General features: G+C 40.0%; 1 protein-coding gene across 2 annotated transcripts; it reads right to left on the minus strand.

Moving 5' to 3' along the window:
• On the minus strand, positions 1 to 14,394 carry urb2 (URB2 ribosome biogenesis homolog). Of its 2 annotated transcripts, none has more exons than XM_028990142.1 (10): positions 14,347 to 14,394; positions 13,589 to 13,724; positions 13,320 to 13,496; positions 9,576 to 12,849; positions 9,120 to 9,280; positions 8,370 to 8,480; positions 7,728 to 7,970; positions 6,792 to 6,888; positions 1,868 to 2,007; positions 1 to 262 (listed from the first exon to the last, which is right to left on the minus strand). In XM_028990142.1, the coding sequence occupies exons 2-10, from the start codon at positions 13,712 to 13,714 to the stop codon at positions 65 to 67; spliced, it is 4,527 nt and encodes a 1,508-aa protein (XP_028845975.1). In that variant the 5' UTR covers positions 13,715 to 13,724; positions 14,347 to 14,394; the 3' UTR covers positions 1 to 64. The 2 variants fall into 2 exon arrangements, with proteins under 2 accessions (XP_028845975.1, XP_028845976.1); XM_028990143.1 differs by lacking the exon at positions 1 to 262 and adding an exon at positions 284 to 1,005.
• Positions 14,395 to 14,745: the final 351 nt, after the last annotated feature.

The following is a 14,745-nucleotide window of genomic DNA, read 5'->3' on the forward strand; positions in this document are numbered from 1 at the left end:
TGGGGACTAGCATTCTTTTATTAACAACTTCCAGGAACATTGTACCTACATGATGTAAACTATATCAAACAGTATACTTGTCTTCTCCTTGCCTCTGGGTCTTGTGGTAGTGAACATAGCTGTTGTAGAGCTGGGTAAAAACCTCCCGCACGCCTGCTGGCAGCGCTGCATTCAGGAACTTCAGGTCCTGTTCGACGCACAAGTCCAGGATATTGTAGACTCCCTCGGTCAGGCGCGTCCTGATCTGAGGCTGGAGTGTCACCTTTGGTAAACAAGCATACAATGTGATTCACTGTGTGTTTTCTACTAGAATCCGCACTAACTTTTTCAACTGTTCTACTGGATCAGACAACACTATGAAAGTTTTTTCCTGCTTCAAACATTAACTTATTAATTTTCATATTGTTATATCCTATCAATGTTATTGACATCATTGTGGTAGAGCAGTGTCTTTTAAGAATTTTGCCTGAGATTTATATGTTGTTCCTATTTTTAGGGGTGTTGAAATTAATTGTATAATTGATGCATTGCGATGCAGACGGTGCATCTATATTGCATCAATGCAGTGCAGAACATAATCGATCATATCATAATGACGTTGCTTGGTAATTTTCTGCCGCCACTTAAAAAATTATCGTTAAAAAGTAATGCCGGTAGTGACCGTGCCATTCATATCTACAGCGCCGGGTCGGCGCTTATCTTACTGGGAGTTTTCCCGCGGCGAGTGCAGGGGATTCAATCTGAAACTGGCTTTAAAATTTCCTCCAATCAGCAGAATGAGGGTCTGTGTTCAGTCCGCGCTCACCTGAAGCCATGGATGTCTGAACCAGCCGTTTTTTTATGGCGTCAGAGGAGCCGTGCTGTGCCGTGACGTATCTTCCGCACGACCAACAGACTCAAAGCGGGCGAGTTTTCTTTCTACCACTTCGAAACACACACGAAGGAATGGAGGAAAAGCTGATCTTTCTCTTGACTGTCCAACACGACATTGTCGCCTTACCTGAACTTCAGAAAAACATGCATACTTATTGCGCTGAGCCCCACTGCGAGCGTCTGAAAGATTAGATTTTCTACAATGTGCAGAAAAACAGTCTTGTGTTCAGTCCGCGCTCACCTGATGCCACGGATGTCTGAACCAGGTGCTTGAAATTTGTACCAAAATTCCCTTTTCACTACACACTTTACACATTTGCACACCTTCGCCCTACTCTTTACATTTAATTTTATGTTTAAAAAACATAAATGTGACAACAAAAAAAAATCAAGTTAAAAAAAAAAATTAATGGGTTGTATCGTGATGCCTCAATATCGAGGCATTGCTAATCGTAATCGAATCGTGAGACCAGTGAAGGTTCACACCTCTACCCAACACAATGCTCCCCGGGCACCTTTCATCACTGCCTAAGGGTGCTCACTACATTTACGGCATTTATCAGACGCCCTTATCCAGACAGTCCCCCTGGAGCAATTTAGGGTTGAGTGTCTAGCTCAGCGACACAATGGGATTTGAACATGGGTCTTCTACTAGGCTACTACCACCCTACACTAATTAACTAAGCACTCCCGTCCTCCTTTTCTACAGCCAGATTCAACACTGTCGATTGACTGCTCTCTCCGTTCACTCCAAATGTCATTTGGGGAGCAGCAGGTCATGTGATATTCCATCCAAAAATATTGAATAAAGTTTAATAATATTAAAAAGATGCACCAGAGTGACATCATTCCTAGATATAGTCACTACTTGTATTTGACTCTGTACACACAGAAATATGACTAGCGCACAACGATGATGGTGCTGAAAGTCTAGATGGTCTTTATTATACCACAGTAGAACTGCACAATCAAGCATAGCCTTTTAAAAGCTCACCTTCTGCAGCTCAGTCACATATTGTGCAAGCATGAAAGAAGACAGCAATGTGAAGTCCTCTGCAGCCGTGGCAATGTGGGAGTACATCCTCTCCACCAGCTGAGCACAACTCAAAAGAGACTCTCCATCTTTCTCTGAGCCTGAAGAGCAACGAACAGTCAGAGAACATAAATGCAGTACACTACAGACAGACAAGCCAAAATATGTTCACAGCTGTTTAAAAAATGTGTGTATCTGAGTGTGATGTATTAGGTATATATATATTTATGTATAGTGATTTATTAAAGATATTTTATATTTTGCAGAGATCATTATTAAATTATGCATACTTTCTTACTTTAAGGCAACGAGCATATTGTATGTTGTTAATGTTATGAAACTGACATGCAGGTGAAAAGAATGGACAGCAGCCGAACAGCGCATGAACACCCTCTCATACCTACAGGTGAGGGAGACCTACAGGTGAGGAGAGGGGCTTACCCAGGGTCTTTTTGATGACCCCACAGTTGGAAGTCAACATGTTTTTTCTGTATTCTGTATTTGTTCAAAGACAATTCAATGTTCATTTTGCAGCTGTTGTTCAATACAGCTCCAGTGTTTATATATAATGGTTGGTTATGTATGTTCAGGGAGTGTATGGATTGCACCAGGTTTTGCTACTTCAAAAACATCCAGACAATTAGATTATGGCTAATGGCAAGATAAAAATTACTTCATATAATGTAAGCAGCCTGTTAAATCCTACAAAAAAAACATAATAAGATACTAAATAAAATGAAAAAAGCACAAACACAAATAGTATATTTACAAGAAACCCACCTGGATTTTAAGGAACATGAGAAATTGAAAAGAATGGGTTTTACAAGCATGTTTTCTTTTTCTTATAAAGGTGGACGAAGGAGAAGGATCATCGAGGATAACCAAATAACGTTACTAAATATATATGCACCACCCGGAAGTGGAATTGACTTCTTTAAGAAAGTCGTTAATATGATGGCATCAGAGACAATAGGCCTTCTAATCTGTGGGGGTGATTTAAATGTACATCTACAGCCAAAACTAGACATTTCCACGGGGAAAGCCCAGAATACAAAATTATTGATTAAAAAAAAATTAACACAATATTCGAGGAGGTTGGGTTAATTGATATATGGAGAGATTTGCATCCCAATCAAAGAGATTATATCCATTATTCCTCACCCCACTTAATGTATATGAGAATAGATTATTTCCTAATGTTTCGAAATGACAAAGATAAAATAAACACATGTGAAATTGGGACAATAGATTTGTGCGTCCATGCGCCAGTATATTTATCTTTAGATTTAAAATTAAATTCAAGCCTGCTCAATGATCCTCACTTTAAAGAACAGATAAAAAGAGAAATCCACTTCTACTTGGACATGAATGACAAAAGGTATGTATCCCCTCCCATTCTGTGGGATGCCCTAAAGGCGTAACATAAAGAGCGAACAACACAGCCTCTATTGGAGGAAATCATGAAAACAAGAAACAAAATTAATAATTTGACAACGTATGAAACCAAGAGAAATTTGATGTTCCTTAAACAAAGATATTATGAAGGCGGATTCAATTCAATTAAAGTTTTGGTCTGGAAACTTAAAAAGAAAATAGCACTGAACACAATTCATAAAATCAAAGATCCAGTGACCAAAAAAGCAAACATTTTAAAAGTCTTTGAAACATTTTATAAAAAGACAGGAGGCAGCATAACTGAAATGGATAATTTTTTGGACTCTCTGGAACTACCAGTGTTAGATGAAGAACAGAATAAAATAATGATTGAGGACATAACTGAAAAGGAGCTAAAAATGGCAATAAGTAAACTCAAATCAAACAAATCACCAGGATCAGATGGGTACACGGCAGAGTGGTATAATGAGTTGAAAGAAGAGCTAATACCAGTAATTCTTTGAACTGGGCTCAAGCACAAACACCACCCAGTTGGAAGGAAGCAATAATTTCTGCTATTCCAAAAGAAAATAAAGATAAATTAGAATGTGGATCATATAGACCTATATTGGTTCTCAATAGAGACTATAGGCTATTTACATCTATTGTGGCTAGACGATTAGAGAGATTTTTGCCTAATTTGATACATAATGACCAAACAGGCTTTATTCGAGAGTGTCAAATGCAAGATAACATCCGACGGACACTACAAATGATTAACCATCATTAGTTTTCTTTATCCAGCTTTACATAAAATTGGCCTGCACGAGACCATAATTAAAACAATACAAGCATTATATGATAAGCCCAATGCTAGAATTAAGGTAAATGGCATCTTAACTAATAATATTAGATTGGAAAGGGGCACGAGGCAAGTTTGTACATGTTCACCACTCCTATTTGCATTGTATTTAGAACCGTTAACCCACTATATAATACAAAACAAAGAAATAATATGCATAAATATCCAGAATAAAGAGCACAAATTGGCCTGCTACGCGGATGATATTTAGATTTTTCTGGGTCAACCAACAAATTCCCTACCCAGATTAATGCAATCGTTTGAATATTTTGGCAGACTATCAGGATACAAAATTAACATAAATAAAACACAACTGCTTAAATACAATTATAGACCACCAGATGAAATTTGGAATAAATATGATTTAGCATGGGAAATGGAATATCTTAGATATTTGTAATACCGAAGGATCTCACAGAACTATTTCAATATAATTGCTTACTGATACAAAAGAAAATTAAAGAGGATATAGAAAGATGGAATTTAATTTTCAGTTCAAGAATAGATTAGATTAAAATGAACATCCTACCCAAATTACTCTTTATTTCAAACCCTACCGATTGAAATAGATCAAAAACTATTTAATGAATGGGACAAAATGTTGTCCAGATATATCTGGATATATAAGAGACCTCGAATCCGATTTAAAACCCTTCAATTGACCAAAGCAAAAGGGGGATAGGGACTTCCTTCCCTCAGAGATAATTACTGGGCAGCACAATTGAGACCTATGATATATTGGTGTAACCAATCATACGATGCTCAGTGGAACAAAATTTAAGAGGGTCTGATTTCCATCCCCATACTAGCACTTGCAGTCTACTATCGTCTATAAGAATTCATGAAAAATACGGAAAACCCATGGTTAAAGTTGACACTTAAAATATAGAAAACAGTAATAACAGAATACAAATTATAAGAGGATATAGTAGTCCTTAAATGGTGTGCATACGACACACAGTTTGTCCCAAATAAATTAGATGCGAGATTTAAGGAATAGACAAATAAAGGAGTAACAGCTCTATGCAAGATAATAAAAGATAATACACTCCTTAGTTTTGAACAAATTAAAGAGAAATATGCTACCTGCAGCTGAGACACTTTTTTCAGAGAGAAGTTAAAGTATGTATCTGCATCAAGTAATCGGCTGTTAGATCTGTTTAAAAGATAGGGGAATTATTTCAGGTTTATATAAAGGGCTTATAAACAAGAAAGCACATTCAACCCTGTACATTAAAGCAAAGTTGGAAAGGGAAGGAGAAATAGAGCTGTCAGAGGATGAATGGGAAATCTGGGAATATCAATGGAAATATAGCACCTTGCAGAGTTGCAAAGAGTTTGGCTGGAAAAACCTAATAAGATATGTTATTACACCTTATCAAAAATCCCAGGTAGCTCTCCAGCCTGTTGGCAAAATTGTGGAAATATAAATGCAAACCATTATAATCTTTTTTTTTGGGTTGTCAGGTTGTTAAAACTTATTGGAAGGAAATGCATAAAGCAATACAAGACATTTTTGGGAGCCACCTGCCCTAGGAAAGCAAAGTATTTTTTTTTTTACTCATGCCTGATGGATGGACAAAGTGGCAGGCAAAAAGGACATCACAATGGATATATGCAGGATGGAGAAATTAACTGCAGATTTGAAATATAAGAAGGACTTGTTTGTTTTATGTCGGAAGAAATGGATAGATAGACTATATAACACCACACAGGCCGGACTTTGATTTGCTTAACCTGAGGTAATAATAACTAAGTGTTCAAGTTTTTTAAATTATATATTTTATTTTAGTTATGTTCTTTATTTCTGGAAAACAGACATTCATGTTGATACTTTGTGATTAATACTTAAGACTGATGTATATGTAACAATTGATACAAAATGTCAATAAAAACTAAATAAAATTTTAAAAAAGAAAGAAACTGACATGCAGTTTCCCCAAATGAGGATGCACTGAGATTGCACTCGATCACTCCTTACAGCACCATATTGCAATAACTGGGCAGTTCTACATTATAAATAGTTGTAATCACTATTTGTCACTCGAGATTTCATGCAGGGACAACTTATAAAGCCAAGTCTCAACTAACAAAATGACAAACTGTCTACTCAAATCTCCCAAGACTCCCAACAACAAAATGACTGTCTCCATCATAATTCCATCTTAGTCAGCCCAGGAAGGTTAATGCACTCTGTGACTCATGTCTGAGGGGAACTTTCCATCATGGGAAAGGAACTGTATTTTATAAATACAGATAACATTTGTAATTGTGTTAAAAACAAGAAAATTTTCTTCCATGTTTGTCCATGCTATGTTCTTTCCATGCAGAAAGACAACACCTTAGTGGCTGCTTCAACCAGAATAGGGGTGCAAATTTAGCAGTATTTCAATCATTTCTTGCAATGCAGCATTTACTTGACTGAACATCTACCAAAGCAGGAGTAATTATAGGTAGGCTTGCAGCTCAGACAAGGAATTACATAATTGCATGCCACACATGGTGCTAATTAGCTGTTTAATGCATAAACAGACCTTCCAAATGTAATCTTCCCCAAGCACTGCATTATAATCCACATCCTTACTCCATAATTGGACAGTATTATATATTGTTGTCTGAGTCAGAAGTAGGAAGAGGAGTAGGGCCTACCGCTCTCCGACTCATTCTTCTGCCTTCCTTCATGCATGATGGACGTCACCAGGCGGTAGAAACAATTTAAGAAGGCTGGAGATGCCTCAAACATTACCTGAGCAAGTAGATGAGAATTTCAGACATGATTTCACAGAAACAATGGGAAAACACAAAATCATAAACAGACTACAGTTCAAGGATATCCAAGGATGTCTGTTAAAGTCTTTCAACAAAGCATGTGAATATCTACACACTCTCTAGAAGGGGGGGGGGGGGTCTCATTTCTCATTTCTAATCGTTGTAATTGACTGAACTAGAACACACTCAAAAACACACTCATATACAATTTCATATATAAGAAAAAGCAAAAACCATTCATTAGCATGGGTACTGGAAAGCACCATTTAGTCAGATCAGGAGGTATACACCTTTGGTCATGCTTCAAAGTCAAGTTATCTTGATCTCAATCAGAATCAGAATCGTATTTATTGGCCAAGTAAGTGCAAGCACATACATGGAATTTGATTCCGTTAGATGGTGTCTCTCAAGTACAATGTAGGAAAAAAAAACAACAATCAACAACAACAACAATGTGCAAGGACCTATGAAGGTCCCCTGTTGTATCAGGTCATTCAGACATCCCTCCGATGCCTCCATTAGATCTGGGAAATTTGGAGGTCAAGTCAACACCCTGAGCTCATATTCCTTTGTGTAGCGTGGCAAGGTTCACTGTTTTGCACAAGTGGAGGAACCTGGCATCTGGGAATTGTGTTATCGTGAAGAGGTGTAGCCCATAAACATTGAACGGTGCATCACATTATTCCCTAGGTAAATGACATGTTGACCTGCTGTTTTGTAGATGCACTACTACATTGTCTAGCATCACAATTGGCACAATCAAGGATTTTGTATTCCCTGGCCATGCATTACTTTTTCCCGCTACAATGATATTACCTGTGGGTGACATTGGATGATGGAAAACAAAGTTTCATGAATGGCTTTGAAAGTTCTACAGTAGTCCTCAATGGACAGGTGCTCCAAAGGGACAAACTGTGCTGCTCCCAAGACCATGGTCACATGCTGTGAGTTGGACAGCACTCCTTCTCCCTGACGAAGCAGAACTGTAACAGCATCGAGAGCCGGTACAGTCAGGACAGAGGTTGAAGTAGCACTCTTACTCGACTCCATCACTACAAACTAGGAGAAAAGGAAAGGGATGAAAGATGGGACACGAGAAGAAAATTTAGCAGCAGAAGATCAAAACCGGTGGAAATCTTTGAATTATGAATGTAATGGGAATGTAGCCATGATGATAGCTACTGTGGAGAACTATTGTGGGATTATTTTATGCCATGTTGCCCAGACCAGAGCAAACATTAGCATCAAGACATTCTGTTGTGCCTTCATTTCATAATTGAACATTGCATGGTTTCAAGACTAGTTTGAAACATTTGGTATTTGTTGTCCCACAGAGTTATAATACAAGAGTAATAATCTAACCAAATCTTCTGCTAATTTCAGGAGGAGAATATATTAATCCACAAATCTAGAATCTTGAATGGACATATCTGGAAAACAAACCTGGACAATACTTACAACAAGGGCTGATATTATCTGAGGAGCAATGAACCAGAAAGCCTTGAAGCACATTTCTGGTAGCACAGAGCTGGCGAGGTATTTCATTATAATGACAGCTGAGAGGACCTCCTGACAAAGACAGTATCACGTTTTAGACACATCTATATTGTGACAAGATCACTGTGAAGACACTGATTCAGAAAGTTAAATCAACAAAGCTATAACATTTGTCTCATTTTGAAATGTGCTTCATGATATATTGTGAACTTGCAGAAATTGCAGTTTATATACTGGATACACTTTTGTACACTTGTACAAGAGGTTGTAGTTGGGGGTGTAGGGGTGGTACACTCAGGTAACACACTCGCCCGTGAACCAGAAGACCTTGCTACCATTGTGTCCCTGAGCAAGACACTTAACCCTAAGTTGCTCCAGGATGACTGTCCCTGTAACTACTGATTGTAAGTCACTCTGGATAAGGGCGTCAATTCAGATTGTACTGTTTGCATAATGTGAGATTTCGTTGTGTCATATTAGGGTAACAACATTTATTAATATGAACATTCTTTCTGCTGCCAATTTAAATGCTTGAATTTCAATATACTCTGTCTGAGCCTGTTGGTATCATTCAGCATTTTGGGCCAAAACAATAAAACAATTTGGTCATCATAATTAGAAAAAAATTTTACATGCACTACAATGTCTTGTAGTGCTCCTTTTAAAATATTTTGAAAAATACTGATAGCGGAAATCATGAAAATATTTCACCCTGTGGTTGTCCTCCAGGACCGCAGGGGACACAAGGCTGCTCCTCAGCATCAGCAGAAGAACATGGAAGTGCTCTGGGGAACTCTGCAGCACCAGCTGATCAATTAACTTCTTCACAGAACCCTCTAGCAGACCCAACTCTCCAAGAGACAGCCAGGATGCTGAGATAGAGAAAACAAATACCATGTAGGAATCTGATGGGATTTCTAAAAGGTTTCTTTAAAGTAAGTCTTTAAGCCTGTTCACACTTTGTTGGTGTTCCTCAAACCAAAAAATGTACCCCATTACATTTAACAACATCCACTACATTCAAATGAACAATGTCCAATTTAAACTCAAAACATGCGTCAGATCCATTTTACATTCATTTCCAAGGGTACCAACAATTGTGACATGTTTTAATGAAAATTTTGTATACATTTCAGTTAAAAGTTAGCCAATTGTGCAGTGCAATACCTGAGAGCAGCCTGTGGACTTTCATAAAAATGTCTAGACACAGCTCTTCACTTTTCAAATCCTTGGCTCCCAGAAGAGCACAGTAGTAATCTGAGAGGAAGTTGAGAGATGAAAGCAGGAAGTCGACTGGACGTGGAGAGGAGCACATTTCCTTAAGAATCTGCTGGCTGCAGCTTCTGTACAGTTCCATGTGTAGTAAAAACACTTGAATGTCCCCTTTTGGATACTCTGCGGCCTGGTGGCATGCCAGCTCACTCCTCACCATTGCAGCTAAGATGTCCACAGTGAAGGACTGACCCAGCACACTGCCATTCTGGTTTCTCAGACTGGTTTGCACAGCAGGTCCCATCACACTGAGGATCCTCTGTAACAGCCTCGTGAAGGTCACATCTAGCTGTTTGTTAAGCCCAAAACTGGAAGTCATTACAGAACACAGTGTGTGTAAAGACGTCAGTAAAAGCTGGACAGAAAACAAGTCCGTTTTCTTTTGTTTCCCAGCAGCAACTGCTGCTTTGCTCTCCATTACAAATATGGTGAACTTCTCTATGTTGATGCAAACTCTGCTCTTTCTCTTAATAATAAGCTCAGTTGTGCGATGGATGAAGCTCTGAACTGCATAGAGTAAAGATGACCAGGCACTACTGTCAGCGCTTTGAAAGCGGCCCTTGACACAGCTCTGAAAGAGGAAGGCCATGGTACATTCTAGCAAACTACTTCCATGCACAATTTTCAGCATGGCCAGTGCATTTCGGCCTGAGACAAAGGAAGCCATAAAGCAAAATATCTCTTTAAGCAGAGTCATGTATAGCGAGGAATCCACATCATCACACAGCTGAAAAGAGGCACCAATCCAGAAAATGATCAAGAATAGCTCAGAATAATCTTCAGAGTGCATCGCTTCAGCATTTAAGACACTAGTGACTTGAAGCAGGTCCAAAAGCCTCTCCACCTGCATCAAACCAAGATCTATGGTGAATCCAGCATGGACTGAAGCTATGACCTCTTGTGCAACTGACTCCAGTCTCTTCAGTGCAGATGAAGCACCGGACACAACTGATGCTCCCCCGTCCTCAACTCTTCCTGCAAACGAATCTCTGTGCTTCAGGAATGACGGACACATGGATTCAACCTGACAGGTGCTCAGTACAGCCATAAAATGTGGAAAGATGCCAGTCACCACTGCAGAGAAGAGCGGAGAAAATTCAGTTAAAACCGCACTGCCCAGCAAATCCTCAGAGATGAGGCTGACAGAGAGCGCTTGCTTCTTCTCACTGCTCTTCACATGCTTCTCAATCAGGGACTGCAAGAGTTGCTCAGCCACATGACACAAGCATTCTCGTGGAAGATACGGTGCAATTACAGCTAAGTTGGTTGTCACTAGAAACCAGTGAGCTGCTGGATAGCTGTCTCTGTCAATGCTAACAATCTGAAGGTCCCAGAGCTGCTGGCACTGGTGGGGTGAAGGCTTTTCTCCATCAGCAATGAACCGGGCATACTTCTGGATGTCTTCTAGGCTGTCTTTCCTCAGTTGGAATTTCTTTATCCTAAGTACAGCAAGGAGTTTCTGTAAAAACTGTCCCAGAGGGCCAACATTTTGATGTTCAACCTTTGAAAATACTTCATTGAGAAGACTGATACCCTCATCTCCCAAGTCTCCACTGCTGGTAGTGGCTAAGGTATATTTAATGCACTGATTTTGAAAAAGAGAGTCAACTTCAATCCAAACATAGGTGAGGAGAAAGCTTGATTCCTGTATCTTTTGGTAACAGAGGCTGTCTGAGGTTTGGGCTCCTTCAAGCCACACAAGCATAGATTTCACAAGCCCGAGCAGTTCCACCATTAATGTCTGTGTTTGCCTAACAATTGGTCCTGGTGTGGTGTTATCCAGGGATTTCAGGCTAAAGAAGACAGAGTGCAGGAGAACAGACAGCGAGAACAGTTTCAGACTTGCATCCGTGTCCTGCTGCTCTGCATCTAGAAGCACGTCTCCCTGAATCTTCAAGAAGATCATCCGACCAATCTGAAGGCTCTGACTCGGGGGGCTGTCTAATAAGCAGAGGCTCAATGTCTTGCCAATCGCTTCAGACAGTAGCGGCTGCCTCAGCTCATCAGCTGCTGGACGGCAGATGACAGACAGCAGCTCCTCAAAGAGCCTGGGGAGCTGACGCAACTTGCTGTAGGTTGATAGGAGGGTGCAGATGAGCATGTCACGAGTTTTGCGAACACGAGTCTCTGCACTTTCAGTGTCCACCCACACCGAAGAGAGCAATTCATCAAGATCTGGCTCCAAGACCATGTGGTTGAGTGCCAGCAAGGACTTCAGGCATCGGTACCATGCTGGAATGGTGGTTTGGACGTTATTGAACAGAAACTGAGCAATTCTTCGGTAGAATTTGAACTGCATCTCGCCATGATTAATCTTGTCAGCTGCAACGTTATAGATCTCCACACTCAGGCAATGGTTTAACATGTTTTCCAGTGCCAGCAATGCCAGGCTCCAGTTTTCTGCATCGAACGTCTTTCTTACTGTCAATTCACTGATTACGTCCAGAGCACACACAAACTTTGTCATTAGCTTGAAGCAGACAAGCTTGTTCTGCCCACTTTTGCAGAAAGCATCAAGTGAAAATTTGAGAAGTAAAGGAAGAGCCGCTGATCTCATGGCGTAGAGTAGAGATGGCTCGTGGTAGCCCTGGGCGCAGAGTTTTGTCAGCAGTGTGCTGACGGGTGAGAGCAGACCCTTGCCCGTTGGTCCCCTTTTGGTACCTGGCTCCTCGCTAGACAGCAGAAGCTCTTCCTTGTAGGACTGCAGATGGTCTGGAAAAAAGAGGGCTGACTGAAGGATGCTGTCCACCTTTCCTCGTATATCCTTGCCCATTTGCTGCCATACTTGCATGCTGCTGTCGACCTCTGATGTATGCACCAGAAGCAAGTTCCTCAGCACAAGCAAGGGCTGCAGGAGGTGAGAAGTGACCTGTGTAAAAACCCGGTTCATGTTGGCCTGTTGTCTTTGGATGGTCAGGTAAGTGGTCAATGTAAGGAGCAGAACCTCAACTGCTTTAGTCCCCTGAGTGTCTCTGAAGCTCTGCTGGCTGAGCCTGGAGCAAATCAAATTGCTCATTCGGGCAAGTAGCTCAACCAGCAGCTCATATTTTGAGGTATATGTTATAGAGAGGACAGGGGAGGACAAGATGGCATGGAGACAGCTCAAAACAACGGAAATAGATGCAGAGGTTGGGCCTGCCTTATATTCCAAAATCCTTTCATTAATGATCTAGATAAAAAGGAAAAACACATTCCTGTTATTAACACATTCCTGTTATTAGCATTTATCCCATCACCCCAGGGTGATGGGATAAATGCAGAGGACAAATTTCACTGTGTGCAACTGCCCACTGCTCACCAAGGATGATTGATTAAAAGCAGAGGACACTTTTTATTGTGGCACCGTGTTTAACAATGACATCACAAAGTAGGCCAATATTAAATATTATGTTATTACTGCAAGGACGTTGTGTGGATGTGTGTGTACAGAGAAGTTCATAAAAAAATTCTAACATCTAAGGTTGTTAATATTAAGAACCCAAATTTTAGCTGGCATGCAGCCATAGAAAATGGATTTTCCCCATTTTTAGAATCAAAAAACGGACGTTACAATTTCCATCCAAACGGTGATGCAAATGCTGAAAGTGTACTGAAATAAAATGTAATTATGCAGAGAATAATAAATGGAACTGGACATACCTGTGCAACAGTTACACGCAGAATGATCATTTTGCATTGGCTCAACATATTCTGCAGCTTTCTGCTATGAAGTATGTCATCTAAGTAGACCCAGAGTCCCTCTACCACATCCTGTTGAAGATCAATCTTCTTAGTATAAAAGCATCTGAGGACATTAGTGATCCAGTCCAAAAGTACCTGCAGCACAAGAGAGTGAAAAAAAAACAGACTGTTCTGGCAAGGGCAAAAAACAAAGGAATCAAAACCTTCTGTTGTACATATTACCTTACCTGTTCCTTATTAGGAACAATGCACTGTGGTGAGAACCATGCAAACCTGGCAAGCTTCAGTTTGTCAGGCCAAGGTGTGTGGGAACTCTTTAACTTAAGATGGATGCCTGAATAAATGGCAGCCATCCTATCAAATCTGTAAGAAGGGGGAAAGATCTAATTAAATAAAACAAAGATGAAATTCATTTCTCAACTTATTTTGACACACGTGTTTAAACCATCAGCGTGGACTAATATCTACCACAGACCAAAATCCACATCCACCCAATTCATGGAGGAGCCGTTGTGACGTCACACAACAATGGCGGCACACATGGTGAAGCATGCTTTTTTAGAAAACTAGTTACTTGCAGTATTCTGTTTATTAATGAGTTATACACCTTATGTAGTCGATGTTATTACGTATCACATTTCTAAGAAATGTTTCATAGAACCACACCAAAGTTTGGCGCCGCGCAGCCGCAAAAGGCAGTCAGAATATTTATCCGGGAGTCCTCTCATTTTATCCACAACAGCGCCACGTTTAAGAATCATTAGACGTTCGATCGCCCTACGCCCTGGGTTTCTGCATTATTCAAATCTTTCGTAAACAATGAACAAGAAGACTTTGTCAGCTGAACAGTAGGAAAATTTAGGCAACTGAATTTGCCCGTTTATTTAATCACGCTGCAATTTCCAACATACACCGACAAGAATATACAACTATAGCTATGCACAATAACCAAGCCCCGACACTAACTTATTTTTCAAAAACTTACAACTCAAGACCATTACACACGTGATGTATCCGGTATGTCACTAGCGTCGTGAACTATAACCTCTACCCGGATTAAAGACAAGACTAATAGACTAACTATTTCGTCGATGTAACAGGGTGCGTTCCCAAATACATTAGTCTACCAGAGAACTGACAGTAGTACATACTGTACATGTGTCCCTAAATCAATATTGTGTATTTGCCCATTAGTATTAGTCAGCATTAAGCGTGTAGTCTGAATTAATATTATAGATGTATTCCAATTAATTTTCATATACAACAGAAAAATTGGAACGAGGAACGAAGAACACCAAGTGTTCCATATTCCACAAAGGAACCATTTGATTGCAAATTCTTCCGAACTATATTTTGCTGTTCTGCCACACCTCGCTTCCGCTAC

The sequence above is a fragment of the Denticeps clupeoides genome, chromosome 8 (genome assembly GCF_900700375.1).
Source record: "Denticeps clupeoides chromosome 8, fDenClu1.1, whole genome shotgun sequence".
Classification (NCBI taxonomy): Eukaryota; Metazoa; Chordata; class Actinopteri; order Clupeiformes; family Denticipitidae; genus Denticeps; species Denticeps clupeoides.